The sequence below is a fragment of the Danio rerio genome, chromosome 1 (genome assembly GCF_052040795.2).
Source record: "Danio rerio strain M-AB ecotype USA chromosome 1, GRCz13ab, whole genome shotgun sequence".
Lineage (NCBI taxonomy): Eukaryota > Metazoa > Chordata > Actinopteri > Cypriniformes > Danionidae > Danio > Danio rerio.
The window spans coordinates 49,495,001-49,512,496 of record NC_141021.1 but is presented as its reverse complement, the minus strand read 5'-3'; the positions used below and the strand labels follow the sequence as shown (position 1 = coordinate 49,512,496).

Genomic DNA, 17,496 nt, shown 5'->3' with positions numbered 1-17,496 from the left:
ACTATTATTAATATTCACACTCCCTTTGACCCCAGGGTCTCACATCACCTGACTAATGAATCCACAGCTGAATGTGTGCGTGGGGGCATGCGTGCGGGTATGTGTGCGTGCGTCCTTGCGTGAGGGCGGGTGTGCGTTTTTACATCATATGTTCAGGCTAAAGTTGTAATATCACTTTGTAGACTGATGGCGACTAGAGGCTGATTTATACTTCTTCGTCAAGTGTACGTGTATGGTCCGGTGCAGCCTTCGTGCGGTTGCACACCCCTCGCCGTGACTGAAGCCGATGTGCACCTTTAAAAAAATGTAACCACACGTTGTAAGCTCTGTGATTGGTCTGCTTGGTAGGAGTGACAAGTGTGAACGGTGCTAAGAGCTGCGAGCTTGATGGAGTAAGTGCTTGCAGGAGCTTCAGATGGAAACTTTTGTTTTGTGTTTACCTTATGATTTAAAGTTGTTGCTCGTCCGCTGGTTCCTGCATCTGAATGAGCAAGTTTTAGCTATATGTACATTAAGGTAACATTCAGAATAAAACAAAACACCTCTGTAAATCAACAGTCTCAAACTCAATTCCTGGAGGGCCACAGCTCTGCGCAGTTTAACTCCAACCACCTCTAACTCACACCTGCATAAAGGTTTCTAGTAGTCCTGAACACCTTGATTAGTTTGATCAGGTGTGTTTAATTAGGGTTGGAGCAAAACTGCAGAGCTGCGGCTCTCCAGGAATGGAGTTTAAGACCAATGCTGTAAATCCTATATTTTGCTTTACCCAGTGACACAATTGTAGCACATGACATCATCACCCTTTGCCCCTCCCTCTCTCAGCTCTGGATCAGCGGCAGGGGGGAGAGACTGCTCATGAATAAGAGAAAATCTAAATTCATCTGAGACGTGCAGGTCTTCTAAAACACTGCTTTGCTTGTGTTTAAATGTGTTTCCTTTTCCTGGGCTTTCATTCCGAAACGCCAGTGTTTGAGAGCATTGTCCTGAGGTAAAGCTTCATTAGAATCAGAAAAAGGGTGACAGGGAAAAGTAGGTCAGATGCTCAAAGACAACACGCACACATACGGTCATTAGCAGGGCTGTGACAAGGGCCGGTTCTACTGTGTGACAGTGTCACTAGCACTGCAGTGTTTTACAGCGCACTCTGCCAGTGAGAGAGATGGTTTGACTCACCAGTGTCCTGTTTAATCAGGGGAACTGGATGTTTTCAGTATTGAGTCAAGCTCTCTGTGGAGGGCTTAGTCCTCCATCTTGAGAAATACCCCCATTGCTTCAGATTAAACCTCAGACAGTACAAACACACCCTGCAGCCAGTGGTATTCAGACATAATGGATTTCTGAAAATAGTGCGTTCTCTGTAAAATAAGAATTGTACACTGCTTAAAAACAACCCGCGCTCGAATTATTACCAAAGACTAGTGTTGTTCAGCATGAAACAACTTCACATTTAAATGTCAAATGCATGGAGGGGAAATAAAGCATTGAGATCAGCGTTTTTTGCAGAGTCTGTAGGCAGGGCGATGTGATGCAACGTGAATGTGAAACATCAAGATTTCCACACAGCTTCAGGTTCTGCACTGCTCTCTGCCAGCTCTTCAGAAGAACAGTCATTAAAAGCTGTCAGCAGTTGAGTAACCACATCAGCGCATATCTGTTTTTCATCACATTCCTTTTCTGTGTGTTGTAAAAAGCTTTTTTTTTTTCAAGTAATAAAAAAAATTACTTGCATTATCATCTCACTCCTTTAGCAATATGGTTCTTTGTTCTGACTTACTTAAAGGGGCAACTATTATGCAAAAGTCACTTTATCAAGGGGTTTATTCACCATTATGTGGCAAGAGTCTGTGAATATAACCAGCTTCCAATGGTACAAATGTATTTATTGTATTTTTTATAATCACACTTGATAAAAACAGTCTGCAGAAACACTTTGATTGACATTCTTCTTTTGTACGTGTCATATGAGGGGGAAAGCCCTGTTTATTAATGACAAACTCTTCCTCATTAGCATAGGACAGTCTTGTTTTTGAATCTGCCACTATGCTGACACACAGGCATGTCATGTTTATTAAAAGCAACAGTCACCAAAACGGAATAATTTGGATTAAAGCCTTAAAGAGGCAGTTTGAAAGAGTTATAGACCAATGTTTGTGGGGGTTTTTTGAACTGAAACTTATATACATACAGATCAGAGGCTTATTTTTCATCTTGTAATAAACAAAACAAAACATTTTCTCTTAATTTACTTTTGTATTTTTTATTTTTTGTTTTCCTTATTGATACCTTTGAAAATGCTGGGACTTTGAGAATCAACAAACAAAACCTATAAAGGCAAAACAAATGTTAAACTTCACTTTAATAATCCTATCGCATAGTGGAATATATATAATATATAATAAAAAAAATTACTTGCATTATCATCTCACTCCTTGCATTATCATCTCAAGAATAAACTGGAGCAAAAGCTTCCTGTTGCATATTGACGAATGTGTGCTAATTAGGATAAGTATTGTTAAGGTTTAAACAGTATTACTACTTTTATCGATACCACTTAACGGTTCGGTACTTTAACAGTTTTCTTATCTGTACTTTTTGTAAAAGAAAAACTAATTGAACAGAAATTAACAACACTTTAAAGTAAAAAAAAACTATAATTGTAAAACAAATAAATAAATAAAAATTCTGTAAAATAATGTACAATGGTTTGAAGGAAAATTACTAATTACTATTACTATTCTTCTGGAGAAAAATCAACATGTTTGCCTTTTCTGGCAGAAGTATCATTGTTGATTTTTAAATGAACGCAAACTGTTGTAGTTTATTACCCCTTCACTGCACCTTCAGCAAACCTCCTAATTCCTGCAGCACAAGGACTTTTATGATTATTTATGAGCATCAAAAGTGGTGGATCTGTTCGGGAAAGTGTTTGACTGCGTGTCACTTTATCCCAAACGACTAAAAATAATACAACGCGATATAACTAAAGCAATCTCCACTGTGCTGAGCGAGAGTGACTCTCTTCCTGTTAAACTGAACAGTCGCAGGTAAAATGCAATGTGAGGGCAGGCCGAGGGGGAGAGGGGATGGGGACAATCGCAACCGTACCTAATGTAAATACTCCCTAACATTCTCACATGCATGTCCTTATGCATCAAGATGCCACTGTTCCTGAGTGTATAGGCAGGACCTTTGGCCAAGACTGCATTCTTATTTCATAAAAAAATAAGAATTGTGAGTTTTGATTTAATATGACTTTAAATGCCCTGATAATAAACTGTACACTTTCCAGATGTACTACAACATGTTTTCCCAGTGCTTGGATAAGCATGTTTGTTTGTGTTTCTGCACAGAGCAAAAAATTCCATTATTCAGCACCAGAAATTAAGAGTTAGGGTGGAGGAAGAGTTTGAGAGAGAGAGAGAGAGAGAGAGAGAGAGAGAGAGAGAGAGAAAGGGGGAGGGAGAGAGAGAGAGAGAGAGAGAGAGAGAGAGCACAGTCTGGCACTGATTAAAATACTTTGGCCAAGGTGCCCCTGGGTGTCTCTGCTGGAGACTTGTGTGTGTGTGTGTGTGTGTGTGTGTGTGTGTGTGTGTGTGTGTGTGTGTGTGTGTGTGTTTGTGTGAAAAAGATAGAGAGAGAATTCTCGCAGTGCGTTTACACAGCTGGGAGATAACTAGTTCCAGACTGAACCTACATCCACAGAAACCCAGAGCTCCAATTTCTTTTTTTATCTCTTCTCAAAAAAACAAAAAACAAAATTCTGCATACTACAGTATTTACTACATTACTGTACTGAAACTGGCTTAAACAATGGTGTTTATATTCCAAACCTGTATGTGGACAAAAAACAGAGAAGACTTGGGGCATAAATCTTGTGCTCTTTCAAGACAACATAAGACAAACTTTATGAATGCTTTTCAGTAAATTTAATTTAATTCACCTTTATTTGTATAGCGCTTTAACAATGTAGATTGTCAAAGCAGCTTCACATAAATTGTCATAGTAAATTCAGTTAATTTAAGCTCAGTTCAGTGTGGTTTATCGATCCCAAACCATGCAAGCTAGAGGCGACAGCGGAGAGGGAAAAAAACTTCACCGATTGGCGAAAGTAAAGAGAAAAAAACCTTGAGAGAAACCAGACTCAGTTGGGCACGACCATTTTAATTTCTTCGCTGGCCAAACGTCTTGTGCAGAGATGCAGTCTCAGCGGCGGAGGCTGGAAGCTGGCCTCAGCGAAGACTCGTCTATCCCTGGAACGTCACTGGTCTCATGCTCTCCACTCCTCTATGACCACCACAGCAGCTGCTCAGGATACGGCCTGGTCCAGCATATGGAAACCTTGGGATCATCTTGTCGCTGGTCTTGGATCGAATCAGTGACTGCATAGTCTAAGGGCCTCGTGAAGAGTATTCCCAGGTGGAAATAGAGAATAGAGAGAATAATTAGCGTAGCTGCTGTTAATAGTGTATATAAACAAGATGCAGAAACCTGTGTGGAAACCTACTAAGTGATGGACTGAGTGTATGCTTTACTAAACAGATAGGTCTTTAATCTAGTTTTGATTTGGGAGAGTGTGTCTGAGCCTCGGACATTATCAGGAAGGCTATTCTAGACTTTAGGAGCCATAAATGAGAAGGCTCGACCTCCTTTACTCCACTTTAAAGTAAAGCTATTGATCTCAGTAACTTCTACATGATCATAAGCATGTAATCTGCCATTGTTGTTGTTAATTTTTGCATAATATAGCTCTGTCTGACTATGGACGTGACATGGGTAAAACATCGTTTCACAAAATATACAGTCTAGCACCCAGTTTCAAAATAACAGCAGAATCCCTCTCCTAAAACACTGAATCCATCTGGATGAAATGCAATATGATACAAAATTTTGTGCATATTCAGCTTAACGCATGTCCATTTTAATTGAAAATGAGAACTAAGCAAAGGTATGTGCTTATGCATGAACAACTGCAACACTAGAATTTTCTCTAAGAAGTAACTCGTGTCTACTTCCTCTTGAATCTGCACTGAAATGATGGTAGTGGCTGTCTATTTTCCATGTTGGGATTTAAATGCAGTGTTTTGTTCTGTACTTGGTTAAAAAAATAAACACAAAAGTTACTGGAATAAAAGATTTATACACACAAAACACAAAATATGTGTTGATTTTTTTTTTTTCTTTTCTTCATTTTATGTCAACTTGAAAGATACCATAGACATTTTTAGCTTCTTTTTTTTAAATGAAAATGTTATTTTGCTCTTTTATAAACTGATTTACTTATAAACTTCCCCCTTGCCATAACAACATGTGATGCGACAAGATTCGCGCAACAAGCAATTTGGCTGTCTGCACTAAACTCAACGCGACATGACATTTAAATATCAGACACTGCAATTCCAACGAAATGGGAGGCATATATAATCATTACATATTAAACATTAATAGTCTACTAATGTTGTTGGTTTGCACCGAGTCACAGTTCTGACTTTCATTTTCAAACAGTTTGGTAGTTATTTTATTTTCAAGATCCGAAGTCAACTTTCTGCTTTCAGTAGTATGGCAATAAGTGTAGTTTATTTATTCACTAATTTCGAGAGTATCACGTGCTTATGATTGCTTGGACCAGCATTATCTAATTCACAATGCACCAATCAGACGATTCCTAAGCTACTATAAATATCCTAGGTTACGTATCACAGCTATTTTCGTTTTGAAGAATCCCCCCTTCCACCCCCACTACTCCTCCTTCCTAGATGGGTGGCACGGTGGCCCAGTCCTTAGAACTGTTGCCTCACAGCAAGAACATCTCCGGTTCCAGTCTTTACCAAAGCAGCTGACATTTCTGTGCAGAGTTTGCACGTTCTCCCCGTGCTCATGTGGGTTTCCTCCGGGTCCCTCGGTTTCCTCCCACTGTCCAAAAACATGCAACCTAAGATTATTGACTAATCCAAATCAACACTATAGACATGCACCTACCAAGTACTTATCTCTTTAAAGAGCAACTACTACCTGCTCTTCAGCCACCATGATAGGGGAGTTCTCGACATCTACCTGAGCTCAAACTCCTCTCTCTCATCTTCCTACGAGGGGGAGTCTCGGGCTTGAGGATATTATGAGCTCAAGGCTTTCTCCTGGGACAGCATGCCAAACGAGCCAAATCAATCATCAGCTAAGTGTGAACTCTTGAAATGTCATGCAAATGCTGTTCAAGCTTACATTAGTAGCATTTAACACTTTTATCGCATGTCATAGCATCGTGTCGCATGTTGTAAGGACACTGTGTTACTCTTGAAGGCTGGTTTATACTTCTGCGATGAGTATTGCTTGCTGCTTGCAGGGTGTTTTGTATTTTCTGAATGCTACCTTAATGTACAGATAGCTAAAGTTCGCTTGTTTAGAGCATAGACTAAAATATATGGACGTAGTATCCGTGACGTCACCCATAGGTTTCTGAAGAGCGCAAAAGAAGCCACAAGTAGGCGCGGCCAACCGTCGCCATTTTGGTCACGCGTCATCACACCCACGGCGGGATACCAAACAAGGGCAAAGAGGCGGAGAGTGAGCGGAGCTACAGACACCTGCTAGCATTTAGCTTGGACCTGGTTCAGACACACTTTACTTTGGGAGAAATGCTTAATACTTTATCACTTGTGACTCGTTTGTATTCTGACCACTAGTGCTTGGTTGTACACTATATCAATAAAGTGTTTAGACTTTTAAAAACACTGCTGTAATACATTGAGCCACTAAACATTGTTCTTATGACGTTTTTAAACAGGAGGAAAACTCGAATTACTTACAAACACTTCAGATATAGTCTGTATTAGTTACTGTAAGACTATTGATAAAATCCAGCATAACACTGTATGACAACGCTTCAGATGACTGTTCTAGAGCCTACAGCTAATCAATCTGACAGATTCTGGAGTGCATTACAGCTCTAAATATAAATATAAACGATAAATGATCTTAAATAAAACAAATACATGTATAGAGATGGTATATATGTATATAACTTTACTCACATGGGAAACGGAGGCTACGTGAATGGTTTGTGAGCACAATTAAGTGCCCTCAGCATGCCATGCCATCTAATAATTGTGGGAAACAAGTCCAAAAGGCAGTTGACTTTGTAAAGCCACATAAAACAACACAGAAATACGATAAATATGCCGAAATCAGTGGCTAATCTGCAGAGGTGACGTGACGGCGACCAGCGAGACCTAACTGTCACTCAAGTGGCCACGCCCTTAATTATGCAAACTTAATATAACTTTATATAAAGGAAACGGATGAGTTATAAAAAAATTCACCCCCCTCACAGTTGTCATGAAGGGTAATATTACCTGTATTAACCAAAATCTTTTTTTGTACCAGGCTGTAAACACCTTTTTTTCTGCTGTAAAGTTGGCCATTCTAACAGTGGGCTCAATTGAAATTTGCTCTGTTTTGGAGCCAGGAGCGGCCAGGACTAGCGGAATTTCAGATGAATTGCAGTTTTAGTTACTTCCGAATTGACTTCCAGAGGGAGAGCGGGAGGTTGCCGCTTGGTTTAGAGGCAGGGACTGGCAGACGTGCAACAACTTTAATCGTAAAGTACACAAAACAAAATCTTTATCTGGAGCGTCTTCACGGGACTTGACACTCAGCGGCGAGGGCTATGCGACTGCGTGAAGGTTGTGCCTGAACATACTTGTGCGATTGACGGAGAAGTGTAAATCAGTCTTTGTTTTCATGGAAATAAGGGCAACTTGTTACTCTCATTAGCAAATAACAGTGATCCATCCATCAAATTGATTCTTTATTTATAATATCAAGTTTTGATGCAAATTTTTTTTTCTAATTCAGGAATTTGTTGCATTACAATAAATATTTTGTGCTAAACTGTCAACATTTTAAAACAATTACGCTAAAACTAAAAAGACAACCACAAAAAGTAGCTGACCTTTACTTGGGGGTGAAATTCATTTGGTGGATGTTCTGTGTTTTCTCGCAGGAGGTTTTCTGCAGGTCAGTTGAAGCTCACTCAAATCGTCTCTTCCTCTTTGTCCCCAATTGAGTGATTTTGTTTCAGGATGATGAACAAGTGGTGTTTCTTTATGTTGTCTCTCAGAGGATGTTTGAGTGAAAGAGCTCAAGGTTTCTTTGTGTTGTGTTCTGCAGGTGTTTGCGGCTGGACGGCAGCTGACGGACTGAACCATGGCTCAGTTTCCCACACCCTTCGGAGGTGAGTTGAAGCTTTGACAGACAGACTGATGCGCGTGACTTTGTGTGAAGTCGGGTGGGTGGATGTGCATGGAGTGCTGTGTGTGTGTGTGTTTTTGTGTGTGTTTGTGTGTGTGTTTGTGTTTAAGAGAGAATGAATCAAAGTGAGTCAGTGAATGTCTGAAACAATCAGTGAATGGAAGAGAAACGCCCTCACAGAGCTGTCGTCTCCTTGCCTGTCAGTCATGTACAGGATTTCATGTGTGCTTTTTTACTTTTTGTTTCTCTTTTTGGATTTTAGAGTAGCGTACAGTGGGACTACAAAAGACTTACAAATTTTTTTTAGTTTAGATGTATTATTTAGATTATCCAGAGCTGCAGCAATCAGTCGATCAATTTATAATAATCAATAATTAATTATAGGAGAGTATATATATATATATATATATATATATATATATATATATATATATATATATATATATATATATATATATATATTGTAATTATTGTATTGTAAAAAAGGGATTTTAATATACTGATTTTAGCATTTACCTTGAAAATGTGAAGCAAGTCTTTTTTCCCTTTTGTTAATTAAATTCAATAAACTCTAATCAAATAGGCTCTTATGGCTTTTTTGTACGATATTCTGTAATCATAGTATATAAAAATGTAAAATATTTATCTTTTTGTTATGTGTCAGATACCCTTTGACTGGCTTTGCATGCTTAACAGTAGTGGTTTAGTTTTCTTGATAAAAATAAAGCATCTTCCGTTTTATTAACTGTTCTAATTATTATGAACTAAGCCACTTTGTATTTTTTTCAGTAATTTATCACATTCACAGAGTTTTGTGCACCTTTGGATGGTGTTGTGAACTCAAAAGGCAAAAAAAGGGTACCAAAAGGCAGAGCAAAACGCAGCTGAACGCTATTGGTTTACAGAGAAACATCACCAGCGCATACACAATAGGGGTGTCAAAATTAATCGTTTCTTCAGTGCACCGCGATGCAGACGCACGCGGACAATTCGGTATCGGTACAGTAATAATCATAACCGGTTATTACTGACGTCATTTATCTCATATGCGCTCTGTTGGGAGGGAGGCGAGCGCGAGTATTTACAACGCTCTAACTACTTAAAACTCATAAACTGTGCACAATTTCACTGTGTGTGTTTGCTGGATCAGTCTTTCACTGACATAAACAGCAAAAGCCCCTATTTCACTGAGATCGAGAGAATGAAAGTACGGGTGGATACAGTAACGAGTGCGTGTTTGCAGAGTTTTTTCCACCGTGTTTATCATGCATCAGCTGTGATCGCCGCTGCCACCTGCCGCTTATCAGTATCATTCATCTGTGAAGAGCGCAGCGCGCAAGAGCCAATCGCAACTGTTTTTGTTGAGTGTGTGACCAATCAAAGAAGTGTAAGAGAACTAGACAAGGATCAGAAAGTGAGCTGGATATTTGTATTTGTTTATATTATTTGCTAAATGCTCATGTTGTTTAAAGGTACAGTTTAAATTTTGACTGTTTGTATTAAATGACAAAATTGTATTACAAATAGTATATAAATATAAATATAGTCATACATTTAATACAAGAACTGCTGCTGTGAAGAAAATATAAAACTGTGTATGGAAAGCATCGTCGATGCACCGAGATATCGAATTGAACCAAATCGATGGCATGGTAATCGTAACCGAACCGTGAGACTAGTGTAGGTTCACAGCTCTAATACACAAGCAGGAGAGTGAAAACATAGGAACCGCCATTTTCAAATACACAGCTGAGACATTAATCCGTAATAATAATTACATGTAGTAATGAGCCATGGTCGACTCGAGCTCAAACAAACCTTGTCGACGTCTTGATGAACAGCTACAAAGCCAAGAAGAACTAAATCTGCTGTGTCCTGTTGTCGTTTTGCGAGCCCGTCTAAAAGTGCGAGCGGTTTCACTTTTTTCAGAGAGCTCGCCGCACGTCTATATTTAAAATTACAAACTTCTTGAGCTCATTAATAACGTGCGCTTAATTATTGAAGCGCTCTGACATCTGATCCTTTTAGAAATGGACAAACACAAGAGTAAAGCACGAAAAACAAAGGAGAAGCCGGCAAAAACAGCAGTAAATGATGCGTCTGCAACCTAAAACAAAAACAAACTGCCATGTTTAACTATTATCATCACCTTTTGGACTGTAATGAACTCGGAATGATGGAATTATTTTCTAACAAGAGGTTACCTGTGCTGCTGAGGATTAAAGATGCAGATGAGAGGTTTGCACTGTCTGTATGTTGTATGTTGTTTTTGAAGCCAAATAAGGACTGAATGTATGCTGTCTGTAATTGATAACATATCGGAGAATGTAAGGGTCTGTATGTGTTCAAGCATTTATGTATTTGTTTCATACAATTGCAGACATTACAGTGGGCTATTATGCGCTGTAATTTATCTGCAGTTATAATGAAATCATGTTCATAGAAAGGTTAGTAAAGAACTTTTATACACAAGTATTTATGTGTATAAAGCCTCTGTTTTGAGAGAAATGCTTTTCATATGACATGTGAACGACCCATACAGCTTTACTGTAGACTTTTCCCCCAGTAAAAATGACGTTGTCTGAAACTTTGTCAGACACCACGCCCAACAAAATAGTACCCTTTTGCCAGTGGAAACCCAAGGAAAAGCAAGGTGACCCGTACCGACCTGTACTGTACTGTACCTCTCAGTGGAAGCGGGCCATTTAACAACAGGTACAAAGTAGCAAACGAGAACTCAAAAATAGACTTTTCCTTCTTATTCAAAGTGCTTATTTAAAATGAATTAAAGCGCAATTCTTAAGTTTTTGTTGGGACAGCTTAAAATTCCACTTAAATTTGCCAAAATGATTAAGTTGAATTTATTTTGGGACAACATGCAGGAATTGTGTGGAACTCAGCATTTTTACTGTGTAGTTTTAACCATGTCTAGACTTATAGGATGTACAGATAAAAACATTTGTGCGTATTAATGGAAAAATATCTCGCAGGTTATTTAGTGCAAATGAGCCAATGACTATCTTTACATGGACATCAGTAATCGTATTATTAGCCTTAGTCTGAATAAGACAATAATATGATAATGGTGTTTACATGAGTTGCTATTCCGTTTTACATGTTATAGCACATAGTTTGATTAACGTCATTGCGTCAGCAGGCTATCCACATTTCCTTTCATGGTTTTTCAGTGTTTTATTTTTAGTTTGTCGACTTTAACTGCAGTTCGGCAATTTCACTTTCATTCAGGAACATTTCATTTATGCTGACACTGAGGTATTTAATGCAAGTATGAACTACTAGAAGAGTGTTGTTTTAATGAAATCTGATCCCGCTCACAGAGGGGAAAAAAAACTCTGCATTTCACGATGTGTGTGTCTGTGGTCTTTTCTGACTAGGTAGAAGTAGTTTCAGAGAATAGTGTCAAACAGCCATTTGTTTATGGAATATCCTGTCGCCAAATGCTGCGAAAAATCCTACATGACGGTAATAGTGTGTTTAAGCTGTTTACATGTCTGTACTGCACTTTAATAATGTGATGAAAATCGGCATGCTCCAAATGTATTAATTCGATTTTTATTTTGGCCAATTATGACTGTAGTCTGATTAAGGTAATCAAAAATCTCTGTTTACATGGTAAACTCTTAATCAGAGTCTTAATCGTAATAGAAGTCTGATTATTGGTTTTCTCTTGGATTTTTTCCAGCTGTGATGGCAGGCCTTTCTTTACACAGATCTACCACTACCTGTGGCGGTACTTCAATGACAAATGTCGTAAGCACAGTATTACAAGTCGAGATCGCATTTATGTAATAGCCTACAGCATGCAGATCTCTTTGCTTGCGCGCCGATTTCCTCTGCCCGTGCACAAAACTTCTTGAACGCCCCCCTCAAATATGAGCAGCTTCAAGAGCGCGCAGATCTTCTTGTGTGCTCTTAAATAAACGCTGCTGAAGTGCAATTTAGTACGTTTGTTACGAGTACGTCTCCAGCATTTATTAGATTTGCTGTGAATATTTATGAATGTCTCTAATAGACCTACAGAGGCATATTAATGCGTCCTGAAGTAAAGCGAAACGACTATACGTCGTGTTTGCTGGCCTCACACATCACGCACCTGTCAGTCAGCCAGTCAGTCTGTCAGCATGTAACCAAAGCAGGGTTAAACAAATGACGCACAGCACTACTACGGTTACAGAAAAGTTTGCGCTGTTATAATTCACTTACCTTTTAATACGTTTTGGTGCGATTATTACCAGCTATTAAAAAAATTAAATGTTTTGAATGAGAAGCTCTAATGCAGCCCTGGCGGGATCAATTTTGGCGTGGCGCCCCGTCATGGAAGAATGAATGTAGCAGAAACCATGGGATGTTCTATTTGCAATTGGTGTGAACTTGGCATAAAACTGTAGGTGTATGATTTTTACTAACAGATTTTTATGCATAAAACATTGTTACTTCATGTCTTTCGCTAATTAGACACAATAAAACATAAGAGTTTGCTTGTTTTTAGCTGTGTTCTGTCCATTTAATGAAAATAATGGCTGATTTAATCCATTAAAGCTTCATGCTGATGTTTGTCTGTCTTCACAGGGGGGTCGGATACATGGGTAATATCTGTGGACGAGAGAGCCAAACATGACCAGCAGTTTCACAGTCTCACCCCAACACCCGCTGGCTTCATCACAGGTAATCACCGCTGCTTTTCTCGCTGTGAGACAGAATGAGCTTTCATCAGAGCTGATGGTTGCTGAAACCCTTTGGAGTTAAGTCAGAAATGTGGGAACAAATTATTCTGAGTTCTGTGCAATCGCAAATGACCACCAGCAGTGCAGACTGTCATATGTTGTTGGTTGGTTTTGGATATTATTTCTATGTTGGACACACAAACACAGAGATGTGGAGCAAATGAGGCAAACACTGAATAACAGAAGTAACCTTTTTCCCATCTTCCTTTATTTTCTTTAAATGCATACCCCATGCTAATAAAAATTCCACAGAGATTCTTCATGACTGTTTACTGAAACTATACCACTTCCTGTTTTCTGCGTGGATGTCTACTTGCATGGTTTATATTAGGGGTACAATAATACAGACTTCTCATGGTTTGGTTTGGTTTTGGGTCACAGTTTCTACCAAGTAAATATTAATTAAGTAAAAGAAACTGACACCAAATATAAAAGCAGATACTTACGTGCTATAACGCTGTCACTAATGATTAAATCACTGGGGAATGTCCAAAAGAGAACGTTAGAAGAAAGAATTGGAGCTCTGACATATAGTTGCCCATCCTTTACATTTTGTGATTATATCTCGGTTCTGTTCTGTTGATGTGATCCAAAAAATATGACTGGTTTGTGCTACGATTTTATGGAGATCCCAGTGTAGCGTATTACAACCCATTGTTTTTTGCTTTCCAGGTCTCCGCACAGGTCACATGACTGAAAACTAGGGGTGTAACGATTTATCGTTGTACAATTTATTGCGATGCAAAAATGTCACAATATGCATCGTGGCGTTATGCCGATTTGATTACGATATGACGTCTGTTTTCTCTTATTAGTTGAGCTGTTTGCACGTGAGCTACGTTCCACCTGCTGTCGCACGTGAGTTCAGATTGCAGCAGCAGTAATGTTAGCAGACCAAGATGAGTGGAGCTGAAATGGAGGATGGCCCATCCTCTCAAAATCAGACGTCTGGCAACATTTCGGTTGTACAGTCATTGCTTTAGACTCATCCGCTTTTTGACATACTGGGTCAAACATCCTAAGTTTTAAAGTCTTCACAGTGATTTACATACTTGAAAGAGTCACATACTGTATTTATAAGGTACAATTTAGCCTAAAATATCATTCTGTCTTCATATAATGTTCCCACCGCAAAATCACACATGATGTGAGCTCACCGTGAGCTGTTACTACAGTGGGCGGACTGGTAGACGCGCGCGTATGGCAAGCCGTTTTAGCATTTAAACCTTTGTTCTGGCTATCCATAAATATATTTCGAGATATCTCTAATTATATTTTGACTAGTCATAATTATAATTTGACTAGTCAGAATGACAATTAGAGATATCTGCAATTACAATTGTACTAGTACGAAATCAGATTGGAGATATCTGCAAATATATTATGACTAGTCATATTCCTCCATTGACTTCCATTGAAAAATATTTGCAGATATCTCTAAATGAGTTTTGACTAGTCACAATTGTAATTAGAGATATCTCTAAATTAATTTAATTAAATATGAATTAAATACCTGGAAATGTGGATTTTTTTGCACACACAAAAAACGCAAGTGATCAAACAAAGCCTTAAGCTCTTACTGTTAAATTCAATTGAATAGACAGCTTTTTTTTTTTTTTTGCACCTTTACTTAAATTGTTACTTAATTTTGTCTCTGTCATTTCAATTATATTTTTAAAAAGTTTTTTAATTGTTTTATTTTCCAGAGACAGGCCTGATTAATTTATTTTCTTAAAGAAGGTTCAGTTTAACAAGTTGAAACAAAAGAAATACATAAAAAATAGTTTACTTGGTAAAATTTGCATTTCAGTTTAATTTTCAATTTTTATTCCAAATATCGTGATACATATCGAATCGTGAACATTATATCGTGATACACATCGTATCGTGAGCTGAGTGTATCGTTACACCCCTACTGAAAACTGTCAATGCTACTGTTTAGTTGTACCGAACGGTTCAATGTTATAATAAATATTGTTGTATCTTTAGTAATATGCAGACTCTCATCAGTCTTAATGAAACGCAGTCTGAGTAATGTTTAGAGGAAACAGGCTTCACTGCTGGCCTACAGTAAAACCTTTGCTCGTTTACATTAGTCAGAAAAGCAAACATCTAACGCTTGTGCAAACATTTGCACAATGCAACTGTGTTAGAGTTTAAATTTAGATCCACAGGCAGTAAACATGTAATGAAAGTTTTAGGAACTGCTTCAACCTTGTAATAAATGCATTTACTTAATTCTGTAGTGACCACTTCTATTTTACTTTTGCAAGCGAAACAGGTACTATTGAATGAACAAAGCCATACTATGAGACTATGAAATACTATGAGATAGTGAGCAGGAAAATAAGTGGACTTTCTTCCAACATGTGTACATTTAACATTAGAAAAGAAGGCCAAAATTTTGGGGTCTTTTACGCTTTTGTAGTTTACAAAAGCAATATGACTAAATGTAGCTTTGGGTACTAAAACTCTGAAGCCAATATGGGATAAAATGTCTATTGTTTTATATTATGTTTTATCTTTTCATATTACATGTATTACATTAGTTTAAGTTATGGTTTGCGGTAATACTTTCGCCATCGTTTGAATGACCATACACTTACACATTACCGTGGAGAAGATGCAGGCAGAACCAGCGAATAAACATTGCCAGCTTGAAAGTACTGTATTTGCATTTTAGGAAGCAAAATATTATGTTTAGGGATGGACAAGAATGAAAATTCTCGGCTGTAACTGAAAAAAGGAAATAAGGCCGAAAACCGAAACACTGAAATAAATGACGCCAATTATTAGCATCATTCCATTTATGGCGATGACTGTGTACTAACCTTACTGTAATCAAGGCATTGCAATTGTATAAATGAATATTAAATAAAATTAAATGTTCATTTAGTTCATTTTGTGGTTACTATGGTTTACTACAAAAACATAGTTTAAATGTAGTTCGCTTTGTGGTTACTATAGTTTACCATAAATCCATAGTATAACAATAGTTATTTTGTGGTTACTATGGTTTCACAACAAAAAACGTAGTTCATTTTACTACAAAAACTAGTAGTTTAACTTTAGTTCGTTTTGTGGTTATTATGGTTTTCTACAAAAACCATAGTCATTTCATTCAGCGTCAATCTTTGAAACCCCTTTCAGGCAGTATGCTTGAGCATTCTGTTTGAAAGGGGAACATTTTCTCCAAAATTGTTGCCAAGCTTACGATTAAATTTCATATTAGGAATCACCAATAAAATTAAACAACTTTCACTTCTAAACTTCCGAATCAAACAAAATCTGCAGATACTTAAGTCTGAGCCCCTCCCCCAGAGAATCATCAGTCTATAGGCGGGGCTTCATTCACCATATCCGCTTGTTAAGTATGACGCCATGCGAAGCGGTTTCCGGGTCCAAGCGCTCTGTCAAACTGTATAGGGAGACTCATCAAATGTTACTAATAAACGTTTACAAAGCGCTGTAATACTTTCGAAACTCATGATCTATATATATCCGATGGCCAGAAAGTGATTCATTTTTTATAGATTGTTATAATTTTAGTATTTGTGTTGCAGCAAGTTCAGAGACAGTAATGTGTACACTATGATTTTATATAAAATTCACTTTTATGTATGATAGGACTATAAAGGGGCCATAAATGAATATTTTCTCAATTCAAATGACTAGCGGCTTGGACCCGGCAACAGTATATCATATGTCTTGAATTTGACATTTACACCTTATTCACACAGGGCATCAGTGTCAACTTCCCATTCACTTTGAATGGATGACATCAAGCAATGCTGAACTGAATTGTGGAGTGAATTGTGAACTTTTCATGTGCCCACTGAAGCGTCAGCCAATCAGATCATTTTATGCAAATACCCCAGCTCAGACAGTAACCAATTGTGGATTAAATTAATTGGCTGACGCTGCTATGGCAGTCACGTCAACCCCAACTTCAGACAAGCCTTCCGTCAAGCGTTGACACTGAAGACAGAAAGTAAAGTATCGGGTCAGGCATTGGTACTGTTTTAAAAACACTGATTTGGCACTGCTATTGTAAAGCACTTTGGTCAGTCTTGTAAATAAAATACATTTAAAACCATTGTGAAAAACCCAAACAATACCAAATCCTAATGAAATACATGCTGTATTTTTTGCCATCCTAATTTGCCATCGGATTGAGGTAAACAAATCTTAATAAAAGGAGTAAATGAGGGCTTAGTTTGTTAGCTTTGTCAGTGTGATGTTAACCAAATTACTAAGGAAGAACATGAAGGAATCAGATCAGGGTGTGCCGTTTCTCAAGTGTCATTTCACAGCCTTTGCTGATGCCGTTTCTAATCTCCAGCTGAAGCTTTGACATGTTTGTTCCTGTATTAAAAAAACAACAACATATTTCTCCCTCGTGTCTTTTTGGGGACATTTGGCAGAGACTAGAACAATACATTGACAGAATTGTTGACAGCAATCAAAATTCCCCTTGTGATCTCACTGTACAATGCAGACAAAT

The 17,496-nt window shown here is 38.0% G+C and overlaps 1 protein-coding gene across 12 annotated transcripts in view; it reads left to right on the top strand.

Annotated features, from left to right (window-relative positions):
- The window catches only part of itsn1 (intersectin 1 (SH3 domain protein)), a 90,162-nt gene that overhangs the window by 11,246 nt on the left and 61,420 nt on the right, over positions 1-17,496 (top strand). For 11 of the 12 annotated variants that reach the window (XR_015475549.1, XR_015475548.1, XM_087235259.1 and 8 more), the window contains exons 2-3: positions 8,167-8,230; positions 12,838-12,933. Coding sequence is in view for 10 of the 12 variants with exons in the window: in XM_087235259.1 (XP_087091385.1) it covers positions 8,203-8,230; positions 12,838-12,933 (124 nt within the window). In the remaining 2 variants the exon portion in view is untranslated. Of the gene's footprint in view, positions 1-8,166; positions 8,231-12,837; positions 12,934-17,496 lie in introns of those variants that run through there. The other variant, NM_207182.1, reaches the window with a different exon arrangement.